Genomic DNA, 15,870 nt, shown 5'->3' with positions numbered 1-15,870 from the left:
TTGATAGAGACAGAAGTATAATATCTCAGAAGAGTGAGCCTATCAAGAAAGAGGTAAATAGTCTTACACATTAGTAAACCCTGAGGGCATCAAGGTACAGCTCATACTTCTAATAAAGGTACTGAATCATGCAGAAAAGTCAAATTATATTCAGTATAATATCTTCTCTAAGACAAAGAAGTCTGCCATACAAATATTCTTTTCTTTGCTAGAAGACTTGATAAGTGTAAATCCAGGAAATAGGAGCCTTTATTAATGAATGAAATTTGAATTTACCCACAAAGAGATCAGATTTGGGAAGTATGAATGCTATTTCATGTGATCATTGTCTTCCATTTTCCAAAGGAAAATTTTAGCGGAATAACTGAAAGCATTTCAGCCTTGTTTTAGTAATTTAGACAACTAAGCGCTGGCGAGATTTTGTTCTCTGGGAGATGTGAATCCTCAGACACTGCATTTTAACCAAACTGTTTTTGAGAAAACATTCCCCCCATTTGTTAAATCAGCCATCTCTCCAGCAATAGAGTTACATTATACTTCATAACTGCAGCTCAGAGTGCCAGGCTTCTCGAGTGATTGCCTCTGAACTCTGCTCTGGTTCTTTTGAAGCAGGAAACACAGTCTCCCACGATGTCACCCCTCGCCTCCCCTCCTTCTTCCCCGCCTCATTACCAGAGGGTGCCCTTGAGCCATGGCTACAGCAAACTGCGGAGCAGCACAGAGCAGATGCATCCAGGTAAGAGGCGATTTTGTCCAGCTGTCCCAGGCAGTGTCTTAGAGACTCCTCAATCTATCAGCCAGCAACGCCACCAGCTGCTGAATCTCTGGACTTAATTACCTCTGTTCTTGGAAACATGGCTCAATTTAATTTTATACTCTCAAGCAAGGTTTTTTTTTTAAATAAAATGAAATATATCTTAGTAATGCCTTGTATCCTATCCTACAAACTAGTTTATCTTTAGAATTGTAAATGATTTAGATGATTTAATCCTTCGTATACAGATTTCATTACACAGGAACATAGCATGTGAAAGATGGGTATTGTTTTGGAATCTTTTTTTAAAGATTTTATTTATTTATTTGACAGAGAGAGACACAGCAAGAGAGGGAACACAAACAGGGGGAGTGGGAGAAGCAGGCTTCCTGCAGAGCGGGGAGCCTGATGGGGGCTTGATCCCAGGACCCTGGGATCATTATCTGAGCCGAAGGCAGATACTTAACGACTGAGCCACCCAGGCGCCCCGGAATTGTTCCTTTCAGCAAACATTCCAAACATATTTATATAACAACCGCTTTTATGAAACTACTTAAAAATATAACTCTGCAAAAGCAAAAGAGTTGATTCAACTTTTAAAGACCAATCACATAATGAATATATTTAGCTCTTGTGTTTGGGAATAAGAATAAGGGAAATAAATGGTAGGGGAAGCATTTGCTGAGAAATGTGTATAGTGCCTAGTTGTGGGGTTGCCTGGTTGCTCACATTTATGCTGTGCTGGCTGTGTTTGTGGTAAAATACATTAGTTGGTTCCGAGGATGACTTGCAGAGTTGGCCACCTTGCCTGTGGTGCCTAAAGCTCCATAAATTCACTGCAGCATCTTGTCCTCCTGGGGCTCAGGCTCGTAGTTTAAGATAGGACCAATTAAAGGTATTCTAGAATTGGTTATCCATAACCCTCCTTTTGTACTTTGTGGACTGTGTTTGAAAATGACCCAGTTTCTGCAGGTTTTTGCTGCATTGAAAATAGTGGTGAGTTCTAGAGGGACACAGATAAAAATGTGTGCTAGGCTAAAGAGAGGTTGTAATCTTGTAGAGAGGAGCAGGTGTGGCATAATGGAAAAATCTTTTGATTGGAATCAGAAGGCATGGGTTTAATGTGACTAGCTATGTGATCTTGGGCAAGCCATTGAACTGCTCTGGACTGTGATTTCCTCTCCTCTTTTAAAATGGGGTAACGGTATTCTATAGGGTTTTTGTGAGGATTAGTGAGAACACAAGTATAAAGTCTGATGGGAAATTCAGTCCTATGCAAATGTAAGATGATGTTATTAAGCGTTAGTAACAAAAAATGACTCTCCTGAAACGTGGATGTCCCATTAGAGTCTGAAATGAAATGAGAATTCTTCATTTTCCTCTTATAGTCTCTCCTGCCTGACTTCCCTAGTTTTAGAAATGGAGTTTTTTTTTTTTTTTTTTTTTTTTTTTTATTCCTAATGTTATTTGGGCTTGGACACTGGAGTTTTATGCCCAGCGTGGTGCCTGTTTTTTGGCTTTTAATTCACAGGTGAGTCATTTTTTGTTCTTCTGAGTCAGCCTATTACCAAGTACGACCCTATCTTTTTTTGTTACTCCTTTAACAACTTGTCTGCATTCGCTCTGTCTACTCCTTGCCCCATTCTTTCCTCATTCCATTCACATTGGGCTTCCATTCCACCATTGGCAGGGAGACAACCCGCTTCTCTCCATCTTTCTCAACTCTTAGAGGCCTATGTCATGGCTGACCATGCCTTCGTTCTGTTTTATTCTGTTTTCTAAATGATAAAATGCACACATTTAAAAATCTCCAGTTTGAGTTTTAACATCCATGTAGCCACTGCTTCGATCAAGAATAGAACATTTATGTCACCCTTTCCAGTCACTCCCTGGCCTCCACTGTGAGGACTGTTCTGACTTTTATCACCTTAGATGAGTTTTGTCTCTTTTAAAACTTGATATAAATGGAATCGTCTTGAATGGCTATACTCTTATGTGTCTGCCATCTTTCCCTCAGCACAGTGCTTGAGATTCATCCATGTTGTTCTGGGTCTCAGTAGTTTGTTTCTTTTTATTACTCAGTAGTGTTTCGTTGTGTGAATGCCTCACAATTTGATGATCCATTTTCCTGTTGATGGACATTTCGGTTGTTTCCAGTGTTTGGCTTTTATGAGTCCTTAAGGATACAATGAACGTTTGTTTGTGAGTTTTTTTGTGACATATATTGTCATTTCCCTGGCACCTAGGAGTAGAATTGCTGTACCTTAGGGAAGGTGTGTAAGAAACTGCCAAAGAGTTCTACCAAGTGCTTGTATACTCCCACTGGCGATGTATGAGAGTTCTGTGTTCCTTGCCAGCATTTGGTTCTCTCATTGGTTTCCTTTTTCAGTGCTTTTAATTGTAGTCATTCTATTAGATGTGAAGACATTTCCTTGTTGTCACTTTATATTCTTGGAATGTATTTTTCTAAGTTACCCCTTCCTGTTTTTTTTCCCCTGATATCATAAACCTTAAACTTGATGAGCTACTATTCCAGAGGGTTCTTCTTTGCACAGCATACCCATAGAGAGGAGTGTGAGTGAACACTTAGTTGCCTGTTTCTCAAAGAGTTTGAGTTTTTTGGGTCTAGCCATTGATTAGGGTCCTTTAACTGGAAACAAGGTCATTCACAAAATGTTTACAGGTACTGCCATGTAGATTTCTCTTAAGTCGAAGGAAGGCAGAGTTTTTCTAGCTGCGACTTGGTTCAGTCTTGTGATTTTTGCTTCTAATTGATAATATTCACCTCAAAGCTTGTTCACTCCTATTTTTGTAATGTCTGTAGATTCTCCCCCAGAGGATTTTCTTGGCCTGTCTTCTTCCTTTTCTTTCATATATCCTTAGGTCAGGAAGTAAGAGAATCCCACATGTCTTCATTCTTTCTCTCCCCACATTTTCAGAATTCAGTTTTTCTTAAGGCTTCCATGCTCTTTTCCATGAGTTTCTTAACTCTCTTGCCTTCACCATGCCATCAACCCATCTGACAAACCCAGGATTCTCTTTCCTGTTTCTGTGTTCCATCTTCCCTTTGATCTAAACAGTAGCATATCTAAAATCTGTTAAATCTTAGTGACTCTGGGGTGCCTGGGTGGCTCAGATGGTTAAGCGTCTGCCTTCGGCTCAGGTCATGATCCCGGAGTCCTGGGATCGAGTCCCGCATTGGGCTCCCTGCTCCTTGGGAGCCTGCTTCTCCCTCTGCCTCTCTCTCTCTCTCTCCCTTTCTCTGTCTCTCATGAATAAATAAAAAATAAAATCTTTAAAAAAAAATCTTAGTGACTCTGGTAGTAAGCATTGTTAGAGTTATTATTATTTTTTTTAATTTGAGGCAGAGAGAGAGAGAGTGCGTGGGAGTGAGTGCACGAGTGTGAGGGAGGGGCAGACTCCCCGCTGAGCAGGGAGCCCGATGTGGGGCTCAATCCTAGGACCTTGGGATCATGACCTGAGCTGAAGGCAGTCGTTTAACCATTGAGCCCCACCCAGGCATCCCTAGAGTTATTCTTAATTTATGCCTTTTCAGAAAGGAGTCACACTGCTGGAAGATTTTTCTAGGAATACATTTTTCTGGGGTCATTTCCCTGTCCAAGATTCTGCCATGTTCCTGGCTAGTGGGGAATATATGTGAGTATGTTTTAAATCAGACTGAGTGTCTCCAGACCAGTCTGATTCAGAGCCCCTCTTCAACTTCTCTCCTGGCTCCTGCTAGTCTGACCTGCTAGACATACCTATAGTTAACATTCAGTGGCTAAGACTTGTGTGCCAGGCATCGTGCAGAGATCTTCATGTGCATTATTTGCTTCTTAGCACAACCCTCAGAGGCAGATACTGCTACCCATATTTAAAAAACGGTTAAATCACAGTAATAACATCTGTATAGTTAAGTAATATTTAAATACCTGTAGTGAAAACAACTGTTCTCCTTCCCACTCAACCTATTTCTGATCTCCAGAGGCAACTACTTTCAAATCTTACCTGTTTTTTTCTGATATCTAAGGTCTTATCTCCATATCAAGGTACCTGTTCTGTTTTTTCTTACACATCTTATTCTGACGTATCAATTCTAGGAATGTACTCTCTTAAGAGCATGGGCTATGATGTCAGTATCCTGGGCCTAAAGGTAGACTTGGGGAGCCTGTGTTTCTGGCCTGTGTGACTATGGATATGTCACCTTTCTGAGCTTCAGTTTCTCTTATCTGTAAAATGGAATAACATCTGTTTCAGAGGTTTGCTCTGTGGATCAAATAAGGAATGTTATATAAAACCTCTGTGCCTAGCACAGTTCCTGGCATATTGTAGGTGCTCCAATGTTGCCTAGTATTTTCTTTTGTGTTTTTAGAATCTGGTACCTGTTTTATTTCTGAAGCTCCTAAGTATTCTTGAAAGTCACCTCCTGGATATGGTTCATTAGGTTGACTGCAGATGTAGAGTCTTTATTGTGCAGTTACTAGTGGTCCCTGTTCTAGTTTGACACTGAATCTCTGAGCGATGAAATCTTTAGGGTTCATTTTATACTCCTCTCTTTGGAGAAAGATGATACTTCTAGTTCCTTATTAAACCTCTCATAAGGGTATCTAAGAATTATTTCTTTTTCGTTGAATTGAACGTTCCAGGTTTTATTTGGGAGGAGGGAGAGTAGAGGCAATAAGTAGTGCCTTTTTACCTTCTGAGTTGAGATCCAACTGAGGATTGAGACAGGAGTCAGACTGATGATGGTCTGATTATCAGATCTGGTACTGACAGAGCCGATTGGAGCACGTGTTTTAGATTTGTAATCAGATGGGCTTCATACACTCACCTTTCCAGTCACTGGTGTGGCCAACCCAGGCTTCCCACAGGAGTCGGAAGAGAAAATCTGCCATTGAGGCCAGACCTTTCCAAAAATGATCCCTCATGCAGCTGAGTCTTTGTTCAAGCCTTACTGATTAGATATGTCTATTTCTTCTGAGGGAAGACCCTTGTAGGTAAGGGACTGGAGCCATGGGCCACATGGCTTCCTTGCATATGTGTCCTCCTTTGCAGTAGAAGCTCCCTCCCTCTGAGGGAAACCTGAAGCATGGGGGATTGGCTGCCCAGGGAAAGCTCATGACCACTAGTCTCCCAACCATGGTATAGTTTACTATGGTTCAAAACTTCTGGCATTGAGAGTTTAATTCTGGCATTGGGTATTCCATCAAAATGGGGAATGATCTTAAAAATCCTTCTTCGACTGAACTCTGCCTCTGAAACTCATAATACACTATATGTTAATTAATTGAATTTAAATAAAAAATAAAAAATAAATTAATTTAAAAAAGTCCTAAAAAAAAAATCCTTCTTTGAAGGACACCTGTCTGCCAGCTGAGACTTACCTTCTTTTTTTTTTTTTTTTTTTAAGGATTTTATTTATTTATTTGACAGACGGAGACATAGTGAGAGAGGAAACACAAGCAGGGGGAGTGGGAGAGGGAGAAGCAGGCTTCCCACCGAGCAGGGAGCCCGATGCGGGGGTCGATCCCAGGACCCTGGGATCATGACCTGAGCCGAAGGCAGACGCTTAATGACTGAGCCACCCAGGCGCCCCTGAGACTTATCTTCTAAGATTTGGATTATGTGTTCTCGGGTTTGTGTCTTTCGTAGTTTATATATTTTTATTTATTCTTAGCAGGGTCTGAAAATCTACTTAATGCTTTGCCAGGTAATGATTTTTGATGTTCTGATGTATTTTAAATGTGTTATAATGTTGTGTTCCAGTCCCTTGGAGGAAATATAAAAAGCAGATGTGAGCCCAAGAGTGGTTTGCTGTTCTTACACCTCCTTTCTTTTCAAATGATCAAAGTATGCTAAGGACGATGCCATAACAGGCTGCCCTGCTCTCTCTACCTAATTTTATTTATAAGGAAGCTGTAGGAAGAAAGCATTTTACTTCTTTTTTTTAAGATTTTATTTAATATTTTGAGAGAGAGAGAGCTAGAGCACGAGCCGGGGGGGAGGGGTAGAGAGAGGGGGAAAGGGACAAGCAAACTCCCCGCTGAGTAGGGAAACTAATGCGGAGCTCAGTCCCAGGATCCTGAGATCATGACCTGAGCCGAAGTCAGATGCTTAACTGACTGAGCCACCCAGGGGCTCCAGCATTTTACTTCTTGATATACTTCCAAAAACTTGAATTGTTAACTAGAAATGTTAATCAAAAATGGTTTCATCATGGGTGACAATTTCTCCTTTCTGTTAGCGCTGAATACTACCTGGTTATGTTTAACTGTTTTCCTACCATACTGACAAGATCATTATGAAGTGTTCTAGAAATAAAAGGAATAAAAAAATGCATTTGTTTTTGTGGCATGAGAACTTTTCTCAAAGTCAGCAAAATTATTTTTCATTTGGTTTTTGAAAGATAAAATAATAAATATAAAATACCTTTATTCCTTTTTGTACTTTTCTCTCCTTGGTTTTACATTCTTTCCAATAAGGAAAAGAAGACTGTGCCATTTATTTTTGAAAAATGAATGGTAATGTTGATTCTTAGTGTTCAAAATGCATATTTATTTTCTTGCTGCTTTGGAAGATGGATGATGAATGCAAGACTTTTAAACCAGCGGGTATATATAGAATTTACCTGATATTTAGAATTTGAGCATTTATAACATGGCACTTTTCTGACTCTTATTATTGCTTTCTATTGCAGTTTAGATTCTTAACCATTCCACCCTTCTAATTTATTCCTAATCTCAACTTGATGTAAATATTTTCCTGTCTTTTCATGAATCAGTTGAACGTCTTTAGATTGCTTCCCTAAATTGTACCCAGGGACACCAAGGTTGGTTTGTGCGAGGTGGCCCTATGTACATAAATTCTAATTCCTTTGCTAATTCTTCCCTGAAGAACAGACACTCTTAGTTTCAGTGTGAAGTCATAATTTTCGGGTGGAATCTTTTTGTACTGTGCTGACTTTTCCTCCTGCATTTTCAGCTCCTTATGAAGCTAGACAGCCCCTTGTCCAGCCTGAAGGACCCTCGTCGGGGGCTGCAGGAGCCAAGCCCCCTCGGCATCAGGCTTCCCTTATTCGGGTAAGTGATGTTGTGGGGTTATGCCAGTGGGAGACTTTGGGGACATGAATTTTTGATGGGCCCTCATTTTTTTTTTTTGTAAGGGATATTTAAAACTGCCCCCTTATGCAAATATTGCACTTCTTGTTCTGTTGCTTATATATTTTCATAGATCTTTTTTTTTAAAGTTAAGTTCTACCCCCAGTATGGGGCTTGAACTCATGACCCCAAGATCCAGAGTCTCATGACCTACTGACTGAGCCAGCCAGATGCTCCTGTTCTTCTACATCTTTTTTGTAATGTGTGTTTCTACCCTTTCTCAGTGTCTCTAGACTAATCCAAGCTGGTTCTTGGTCTTTTGTATGTCTAAAACGCCCTTCCACCTACATCATTAGGCACCTCTTTCAGGAGTGCTTTATTTTTTTCCAAAACAGCGTATCTTATTTCTGCCTTATTCTTTATTATTATTCATTCAGTGCATACTTAGCTGTTGCACTTTGTTTTGTGCCTCCAGTCACATTGCAAGCTTTTGGAAGGCGGAGGTAGTTCTTCCGCATTCTGTCTCAGGGCTTAGTCGCTACTGTTTAGAGAACAGTTATTTTACATGTGGCAGTAGCTGCTGTTTCTTATATGTAATAGATATAAAAGGAATATTATGACAGACGAACAAGTGATGTCTCCATTTCTTCTGGCTTAGAAAATTTCAGCTTCCCTTTCTCCAGTGTTGTCTTTTGGATAAAGAACAGTTATTATTTTCATGTCTGCAACTGTTATCTTGTGTAGTGTCTCTGAATGCTATGCTGGGGAAGTCATATTCTCAAAAAAGGGTGTGTGCTTGTTGGTGTGTGTGTATCTGCATGAGAGGAATTAGGAAAAAACTGGGTGTACTGTTTGACCCTAAAGACAAGAGGAAGTTGGGTGGTTTGTATGACATTTCGGTTATCCAACTTAGGAAGAAGGATCACTTATGCACTGGCAGTTCTACTCAGAATAGAAGGGTAGTGTCAGATATTCCCATAAAGAATTGGGCTGCTGCTAGTCTCAAACAGAATAGACAAAGGCTAAGGACAGATCATGGTGTTCAGTGACTACCCTCTGGGAATGGGGCAATCTGTTAGGCCCAGAGCTGTGTTATGGACAGAACTTTATCTTCTAAGGTGGTAGTCTGTGTACAAAGAACTTTCTTAAGGATAATAATTTAGCCATATGCTGTGTATATTTGATGCTTCCTACAACTGTAAGATCTAGGTACTGTTTTGTCTACTAGTGTAGATGAGTTAACTGTGGCCAAGAGAGGTCAAGTAATGGATCTAAGGTTTTATTCATAACTAGTAAGTGGCAGAACCAGAATTTGAAGCCAGGTCTGCCCAGTGTCAAAATCTGCACTTTAAAATATTTTACTATACATTAGAGTTCTATATTATAGGGAGGCTAGGTTCTGGAGTTGCTACATAAACTGACTTTGGGTGTAGTAAAAAATAATCCTGATGATCCCTTACTGGTACCATATCGGAGAGCCAAGATGCCATTCTCTCCTCTGTCCAGTAGAGCTCACTTTCACTCCCAAGTTGGAACAAAGACCTGTTTATTTAGCTGAGCCCCAGATGTATTTGGCTGTGTTGAGAGGGCCTATGTTATAAAAATATGTGTCTTTAAACACAAGAATCACACCCACTGTGGAATGATGGTTACATTAAGAAAGATGTAGGGGGGACTGGGATTCATTTAGAACATTCTCCAGGATGTGTCTGTGCATGTGTGTACAGAGTGTATCTTAGGGCCATGGAGACCTAATCCTGAACTGTTAGAATAGTGGTCAAGCAAGCAGTAAATCATGAACTTTGCAGTTGTCAGGTAGGGCTCACCAGACCCTTTCTACCTAGTCCCCTGGGTGGGATACCTTGGGTTTTTACTTGGATTCATGCCCTATGACTTCTCTTCAAATCTCTGGGTCCATGTTTCCTGCTGGTAGACATGCTTCTTGGGCACTTCATTCAACTGATACTTACTAAACACCTATTAAGTGCCAGGTACTGTGTTGAGGATACAAAAATGAGGTTTAACATTTCCAGTCCCTGCCCTCATTGAGCTTATAGGCAATTGGGGGAGGTGGCCAATAATCAAACCATTGCACAGTAAATATATCATTATGTGTTGTGAATGGAAATTGCACTGCTTTGAGGATGAAAAACAATGTGTGGGGGCACAGTTACGACCTACCCTTAGCTGGTAGGGGGCAATCAGGGAAGGCTTTTAGTGGGGTGTCACATTTGAGTTGAAATGAGAAGGATTCATAGGTGTTAACCAGGTCAAGGGATGGGAATGGGGGGAGTAGGCAAGAAGATAGAGGGCACTGCACTTACAGGACTAGAAAATAGTCTGTTTTCTAGTGCTTAGCATTTTATACACATCTTCTTCAGTGCTCACAGCTGTGTTATGGGGTAATTCCTGTTATCTCATTTTTTTCCATGTACCAGTCATCTTTTATTGGATGTTTATTCTCAGTTAGGATATGAAAGGATTCAAGGGTGCTAGGCAAAGGTCATGGTCAGGAATGCAGAATATGCCTCCACATTGGGCCCTCTTCAGGGGTCCTTGTAACAATGACAGTAGTTGAAAAGCACATAAGCTGCCAGCACCATAGAAATCCCAGTGATGCCCCCCTTTCTTCACATTGACATACTTGTTTATAATACTGGTTGGTAGTAACCTCTTTGAAATGCTCCAGCAGCACCTTTAGGGGTGAAATCCCACATCAGTATCCGGCTTGGTTGCTCTTCTAGTTTGCCATGAGCTGCTTCTGCTTCACTGGTATGGATGAAGCCATCTTGGACCCCTGGGTGTCCCATTTATTAGATGACAAAACCTGAGGTTTAAAGACCTTATTTAATTTACCCAGAGTCACAGCTAGGAAGTGATAGGGCTGGAGTTCAAACACAGGACATGTTTTCTTAGTCTGGCTCAGGAACCTGATAGATGGTGATATCATCTGGTAAGCTGAGAAGCCCTGGATGAAAAACTGGCATTGAGAGTATTAGGGAAAGATCATGAGTTCAGTGTTGGATGTTGGGATTTGAGCTTTTGGGATAGCCAAGAGGAGGTGTCAAAGAGATGGTAGGAAATATGGCTCTGGAGCTTTGGAGAGAGCCAGGGCTGGACATCAGTATTTGGCAGTTGTTGGGCATTAGAAGTACTTATGGTCTGCTGCAGAAAAAAACAGATGGGTTCTTGCCCAGGTCTGGCCAAACTGTGTGACCTTGGGCAAGTTTCTTCTCTTTTCTGTAACATGAATGACTTGAAATGGATTTAACAGTCCCTTGGAATAATCTGCAATAGTCTGACTCCCTTAATGTTTGTTTGGCATCAGTGGAAGCCCCGCCCCCGCTCCCTCCTGATTGGAGTATTGCCTTCTGTTTAAGATGAGAACAAGGGGCCTTCCTTGGGACAGCAGTTTGTGGTTTTCATGGCTGATGTGTTTTTCTTGCTTTTGTTTCTAGGTTTCCTTCTTATGCCTGTCAACTTGGTTTGGCTGAACTCCAATTCCCAGAAAGGAAAATGCCAACCTGAATTAGTCATGTAGATGAGGGGATCTAAAGAGAAGGTTTTTGGTGGTAGGGGATTAATATGGATTGGGTCTGGTAGTAGGCTAGGCTGGGGTAACTCATTCTCCTCACATTGACACGTTAGTGTGCTGTTGGCAAACTTGCTGTCTTCTAGCTTCCTCTGTGGCCTTGTATTCAAGTTGTTTCTTATGATTGGAAGGGGAGTGGCCTCTGGGTACTTAGGGAGGTTATTCAGGACCCTGGGCCAGTGCTCTTGCAGCTCATGAACTTGGCGTTTTAGAGATGCTTATGCCAAATTCAGCACCCAGATATTGGCATGAATAATTTTTTTTTGGCCTAATATTTTAGAAATTTCAGGGTTTTTTTTTTTTTTGTTTAGGGTTGGAAGTTTTTTCCCTTGAAATTTCAGATACTGAGCATATCCTAGATCAGTGAATGGTTGACAGTGATTTGTAAAGAAATACTAAGTCTCTAGGGCACCTGGGTGGCTCATTCGGTTAAGTGTCTGCCTTCACCTCGGTTCATGACCTCAGGATCCTGGGATCGAGCCCCAGTCGGGCTCCTTGCTCAGCGGGGAGTCTGCTTCTCCCTCTCCTGCACCTCCTCCTGCTCGTGTTCTCTCTCTCTCAAATAAAATCTTTAAATATATATATATGTATATACACACACATAAATATATATATATATATATATAAGAAATACTGTCTTCTTTCCTGATTCATCTGTTTTATCATGTGTTTATAGGTCATTTTGTGGTTTACTTTTCACAAATTATCTTAACCATCAACATTTGTAATTGGCTGGTGTAGGATTTAGAATTGTCCCTTTTGCTCCCACTATACTCCACTGACTCTGCTTTTGCCGCAGTTGCCAGAAACTACCTTGGGTTAAGTCCTTGTTTCATTGACCCCTTAGCAACTTTTGACACTGACCACCTTCTTGACATGCTCTCATTTTTTGGTGTACATGATGCCATCCTCTCCTGGTTTTCTTCCTGCTTCTGTGACTGCTTCTTCCTAATCTTTTTCCATTCTCCTACTTCCCCCAGCACCTGACATGTTGGTGATGCCTGGGTCTGCTTCTCACTCTGTTCCTCTTTAGCTATACGGAAGCTTATGACCACATAGCTCCATCTGCCAGACATCCTCACTCAGATGTCCCACTGTGAGTTTAAACTAACATGTCTTTCCCACAAAGCCAGCTTTCACCCTTCCATTCCTGGCTCCGTCCATCTATCAGCATGGGCCAGAATGCTGGTCTCTATATTTGGCTCGTCTCTTGGCTCTTCTGCCCACATAGTTACCAGGTGCTGGCCGTTTCACTTTCTAAATGCCTCTCTTACCTGTCCGTTATTCTGCATTTCTTTGGTTCAGACCATCTTCCTCTGTCACTGGATCTATTCTGTCAGCCTCTAACTCTTTTTCCTTGCTTCTCCTCAGGCCCTCTTCAAATCTTAAAAATACATATCTAATCACTCTACTCCCTTGATTGAGACCTGTCACTCTCTGCCTACTGCTGTCTTCATATCACCTCCATTCCTGAACATGGCTCTCAGGGCCCTGGTGTTTGCCCCTGCTTAATACCTTTTCAGCCACAGTAGCTCACTTCTCTCCGTCCGTACTCCGGCCACACAGAGCTACTGTTGTTTCCCCGATGGTCAGTGTTCTCTGTGTGGGAACCTTATTCTCCATCCTGGCTTTTGCCTTGTTTTCTCCTTTGTCTCAGTTCATGTATCCTTTTTTTCTATTGATAACATTAAGTTTGAAAATTTTCTAATATTTCTTGTATATGTGAAATTTCCATTTTTTCATTCTCAAAAAAATGGTTCATTATTGTCTCATTTATCTGTAAGCTCAGCTAGAGGATGGCATTCAGTCTTTATTGGTTTCACATTCCAGAGGCAACTGGTATGTTTGTTTTGTACCATTCCAGGAGTATATTATACACATATAAACAAATATAGGTGTTCATATATATGTATATTTGTGTATACGTGTACATATATATGTATACACACACATATATAAAATATATGCAATATATTTTTATCTGACTTTAGGGAGACAGGCTTGGCAAATGAAATATCCTTCCAGGCAGATCTCAGTAGAAAAAAATTTATCTTTTATTTTAAATCAAAACATACTCACTTTTCATACCCTAAATATACATGCTGTGATCTATTCTTCTCTTTCTGGAGGGGTGAACTTAACAGCCTTCTGGGATAAATTCTAAATACTTGTCTTTATTACTTCAAAGATAAAAAACTGATAAACAGCATTTAGAGAACTTCATCACTCTGCCATTTTACTTGGGGGTTTTGGCTATATTTGTGGTGGAAGTTTTTTACCAACTAGGCAGACATTGTTAGACATTGCTAGCCAGCCACCATATTAATCTAAAAGTCTGTGACTTGAGAAACATTTATTTAAATTAGTTGTCTCCTTTTTTCCCCTCTCATTCTTGCTCAATTTCAATTTTTTAGCATGCCCCCCATCTCACCCAGGACTTAATTATAGGTACTTATGGCCAGAAGCAGATTCTCTCTGCTCCTTGCCTCCCTTTGGAATGGTTCTAAATAGAAAAGAAGTGTGTAAAGGATGGTAAAAGAAACAAATACCCTGAGGTTCTGTCAGAGTGCTGTTGGCATAAGTCAGAAGAGAATGGATAGTCACTGTGAGTAAGTTGTTCACTGTAGGCGTTTTGATGAGAACAGGAAGAACTAGACTTTCTGGAAGGCTGTCGCTGCTCTGGGAGAACTTTTTATGGTGTGAAAGGTATCTTATGGATGGATGGGACTAGAACGCTGTGGGGTAAGGAAAGCAGAGAGTAGAGGCTGTGGCTGGAAGACTGGGATGGGATTGAATGAGGTGGCTTAGAGGTGAGTCGTGAGCAAGTTGGTGTTCTGAGTGTGGAGAAGAAAGAAGCAGGTCAACAAGTGGGGCCTACTCAGTATTGTCTGAGCCACTCTGCTTCTCTTACCTGGTCCTCAGCCCAGAGGAACGGCCTGTGTGGCAGGTCGGGCCGTAGGGGGCTCTTTCATGGTCATTTGGCCTGGGTGGGGGCTGTTTTTGTGGTTGATGTGTTTTCTTTGAGTGGAGCCTCAGGCATTTTTCCTTCCTTATTTTGGAATCTTTCCCCTCTCTCCTTATCTGAGAGCTGTGACCTTGCCCCGTGAAGTGCCCCGGGCGTACTTCAGCATGACGCCACTCCACATTTTGTTCTTGCCCTTTTTTGTGCTCCACATCTTGCAGTCAAACCAGTGGGCTCGTGAGCCACTGAAGAAACCCACTCAGATGTGCTCCTGAGGGGCTGGAGCTGTGCAGCCGCCTAACATGCTCGCCCTCTTTCCTTGGTTGCAGCGAAAGCATGCTACGGTGCTGCTGGCTTGTTTCAGATTATACAGTAAATACCACACTGGTGTTTTTTGTTTTTGTTTTTTGTTTTTTTTTGGATCATGGGTTGTGAACTTTCAAATACCCTTGTTCTTAAGAGCAATTAAAAATTTAAAAAATATGTCAAAAATTAAAAAGATACGAAAGGGTGCAGAATGAAAAGTGTCCCTTCTGTCCCCACCGGTGGCCATCCAGTTCCCTATCCTACCAACAGCTAATATGACACATTTCTTTTGTATCGTTCTAGGACTGTTTTATGCATATACAAGTGAATATAGGTATTCTTACATGTAATTATATATAATAGGTGCAAAACATATAGTTCCAGCTTTTTATACATATGGTAGCATACTATATACATCTGTTACACACTTGCATATTTTACTTAGCAATAAACTTTTAACAACATTCTATAGCAGTCCTCATCTTTTGTTTTTTTTCAAATGCATGGTATTTTATTGTGTGCATCTTCCATAAATCATTTATGGATCAGCTCCTTCTGATCAGCATCTGGAACTTACAATCAGAGCATTGTTTGCGTATGCATACATATATATATAGAGAGAGAGCGAGAGCGCCAGTTCTTAGAAATGGAATAATTGGATGAAATATCTACACATTTTTATTTTATTTTTTAAAGATTTTATTTATTTGAGAGAGACAGCGATAGCGAGAGAGAGCATGAGCAGGGAGGAGAGGGAGAAGCAGGCTCCCTGCTGAGCAGGGAGCCCTACGTGGGACTCGATCCCTGGACCCTGGGATCATGACCTGAGCTGAAGGCAGCCGCTTAACTGACTGAGCCACCCAGGCGCTCCTACACATTTTTATTTTTGATAGAGATTTTCAAATTGGAGACTGTACTAATTCACACATTTACCAACAATATATGAAAGTGTTTATTTTTCCATACCCATGCTAACACAATGTGCTAAAAAAACTTGCACATCTTTGCCAATCTGATAGGTGAAAAATGGTATCTCAGTGTAGTTTTTTTTTTTAAGATTATTTATTTATTTGACAGAGAAAGAGAAGGTATAAGCAGGGGGAGTGGTGGGCAGAGGGAGAGGGAGAAGCAGGCACCCCACTGAGCAAGGAGCCTGATG

At 41.0% G+C, this 15,870-nt stretch overlaps 1 protein-coding gene across 1 annotated transcript in view; it reads left to right on the top strand.

Annotated features, from left to right (window-relative positions):
- Nucleotides 1-15,870, top strand: part of REPS2 (RALBP1 associated Eps domain containing 2) — a 191,663-nt gene that overhangs the window by 19,101 nt on the left and 156,692 nt on the right. Inside the window, exons 4-5 of the mRNA XM_088028580.1 lie at nucleotides 610-736; nucleotides 7,736-7,833. Coding sequence (XP_087884706.1) covers nucleotides 610-736; nucleotides 7,736-7,833 — 225 coding nt within the window. The remainder of the gene's footprint in view (nucleotides 1-609; nucleotides 737-7,735; nucleotides 7,834-15,870) is intronic.

This window comes from Eumetopias jubatus, unplaced genomic scaffold (assembly GCF_037043125.1).
Source record: "Eumetopias jubatus isolate StellerSeaLion01/CBP00866 unplaced genomic scaffold, mEumJub1_p1.0 scaffold_11, whole genome shotgun sequence".
Classification (NCBI taxonomy): domain Eukaryota; kingdom Metazoa; phylum Chordata; class Mammalia; order Carnivora; family Otariidae; genus Eumetopias; species Eumetopias jubatus.
The sequence above is the reverse complement of the archived record's forward strand: the minus strand, read 5'-3'. Positions and strand labels throughout refer to the sequence as shown.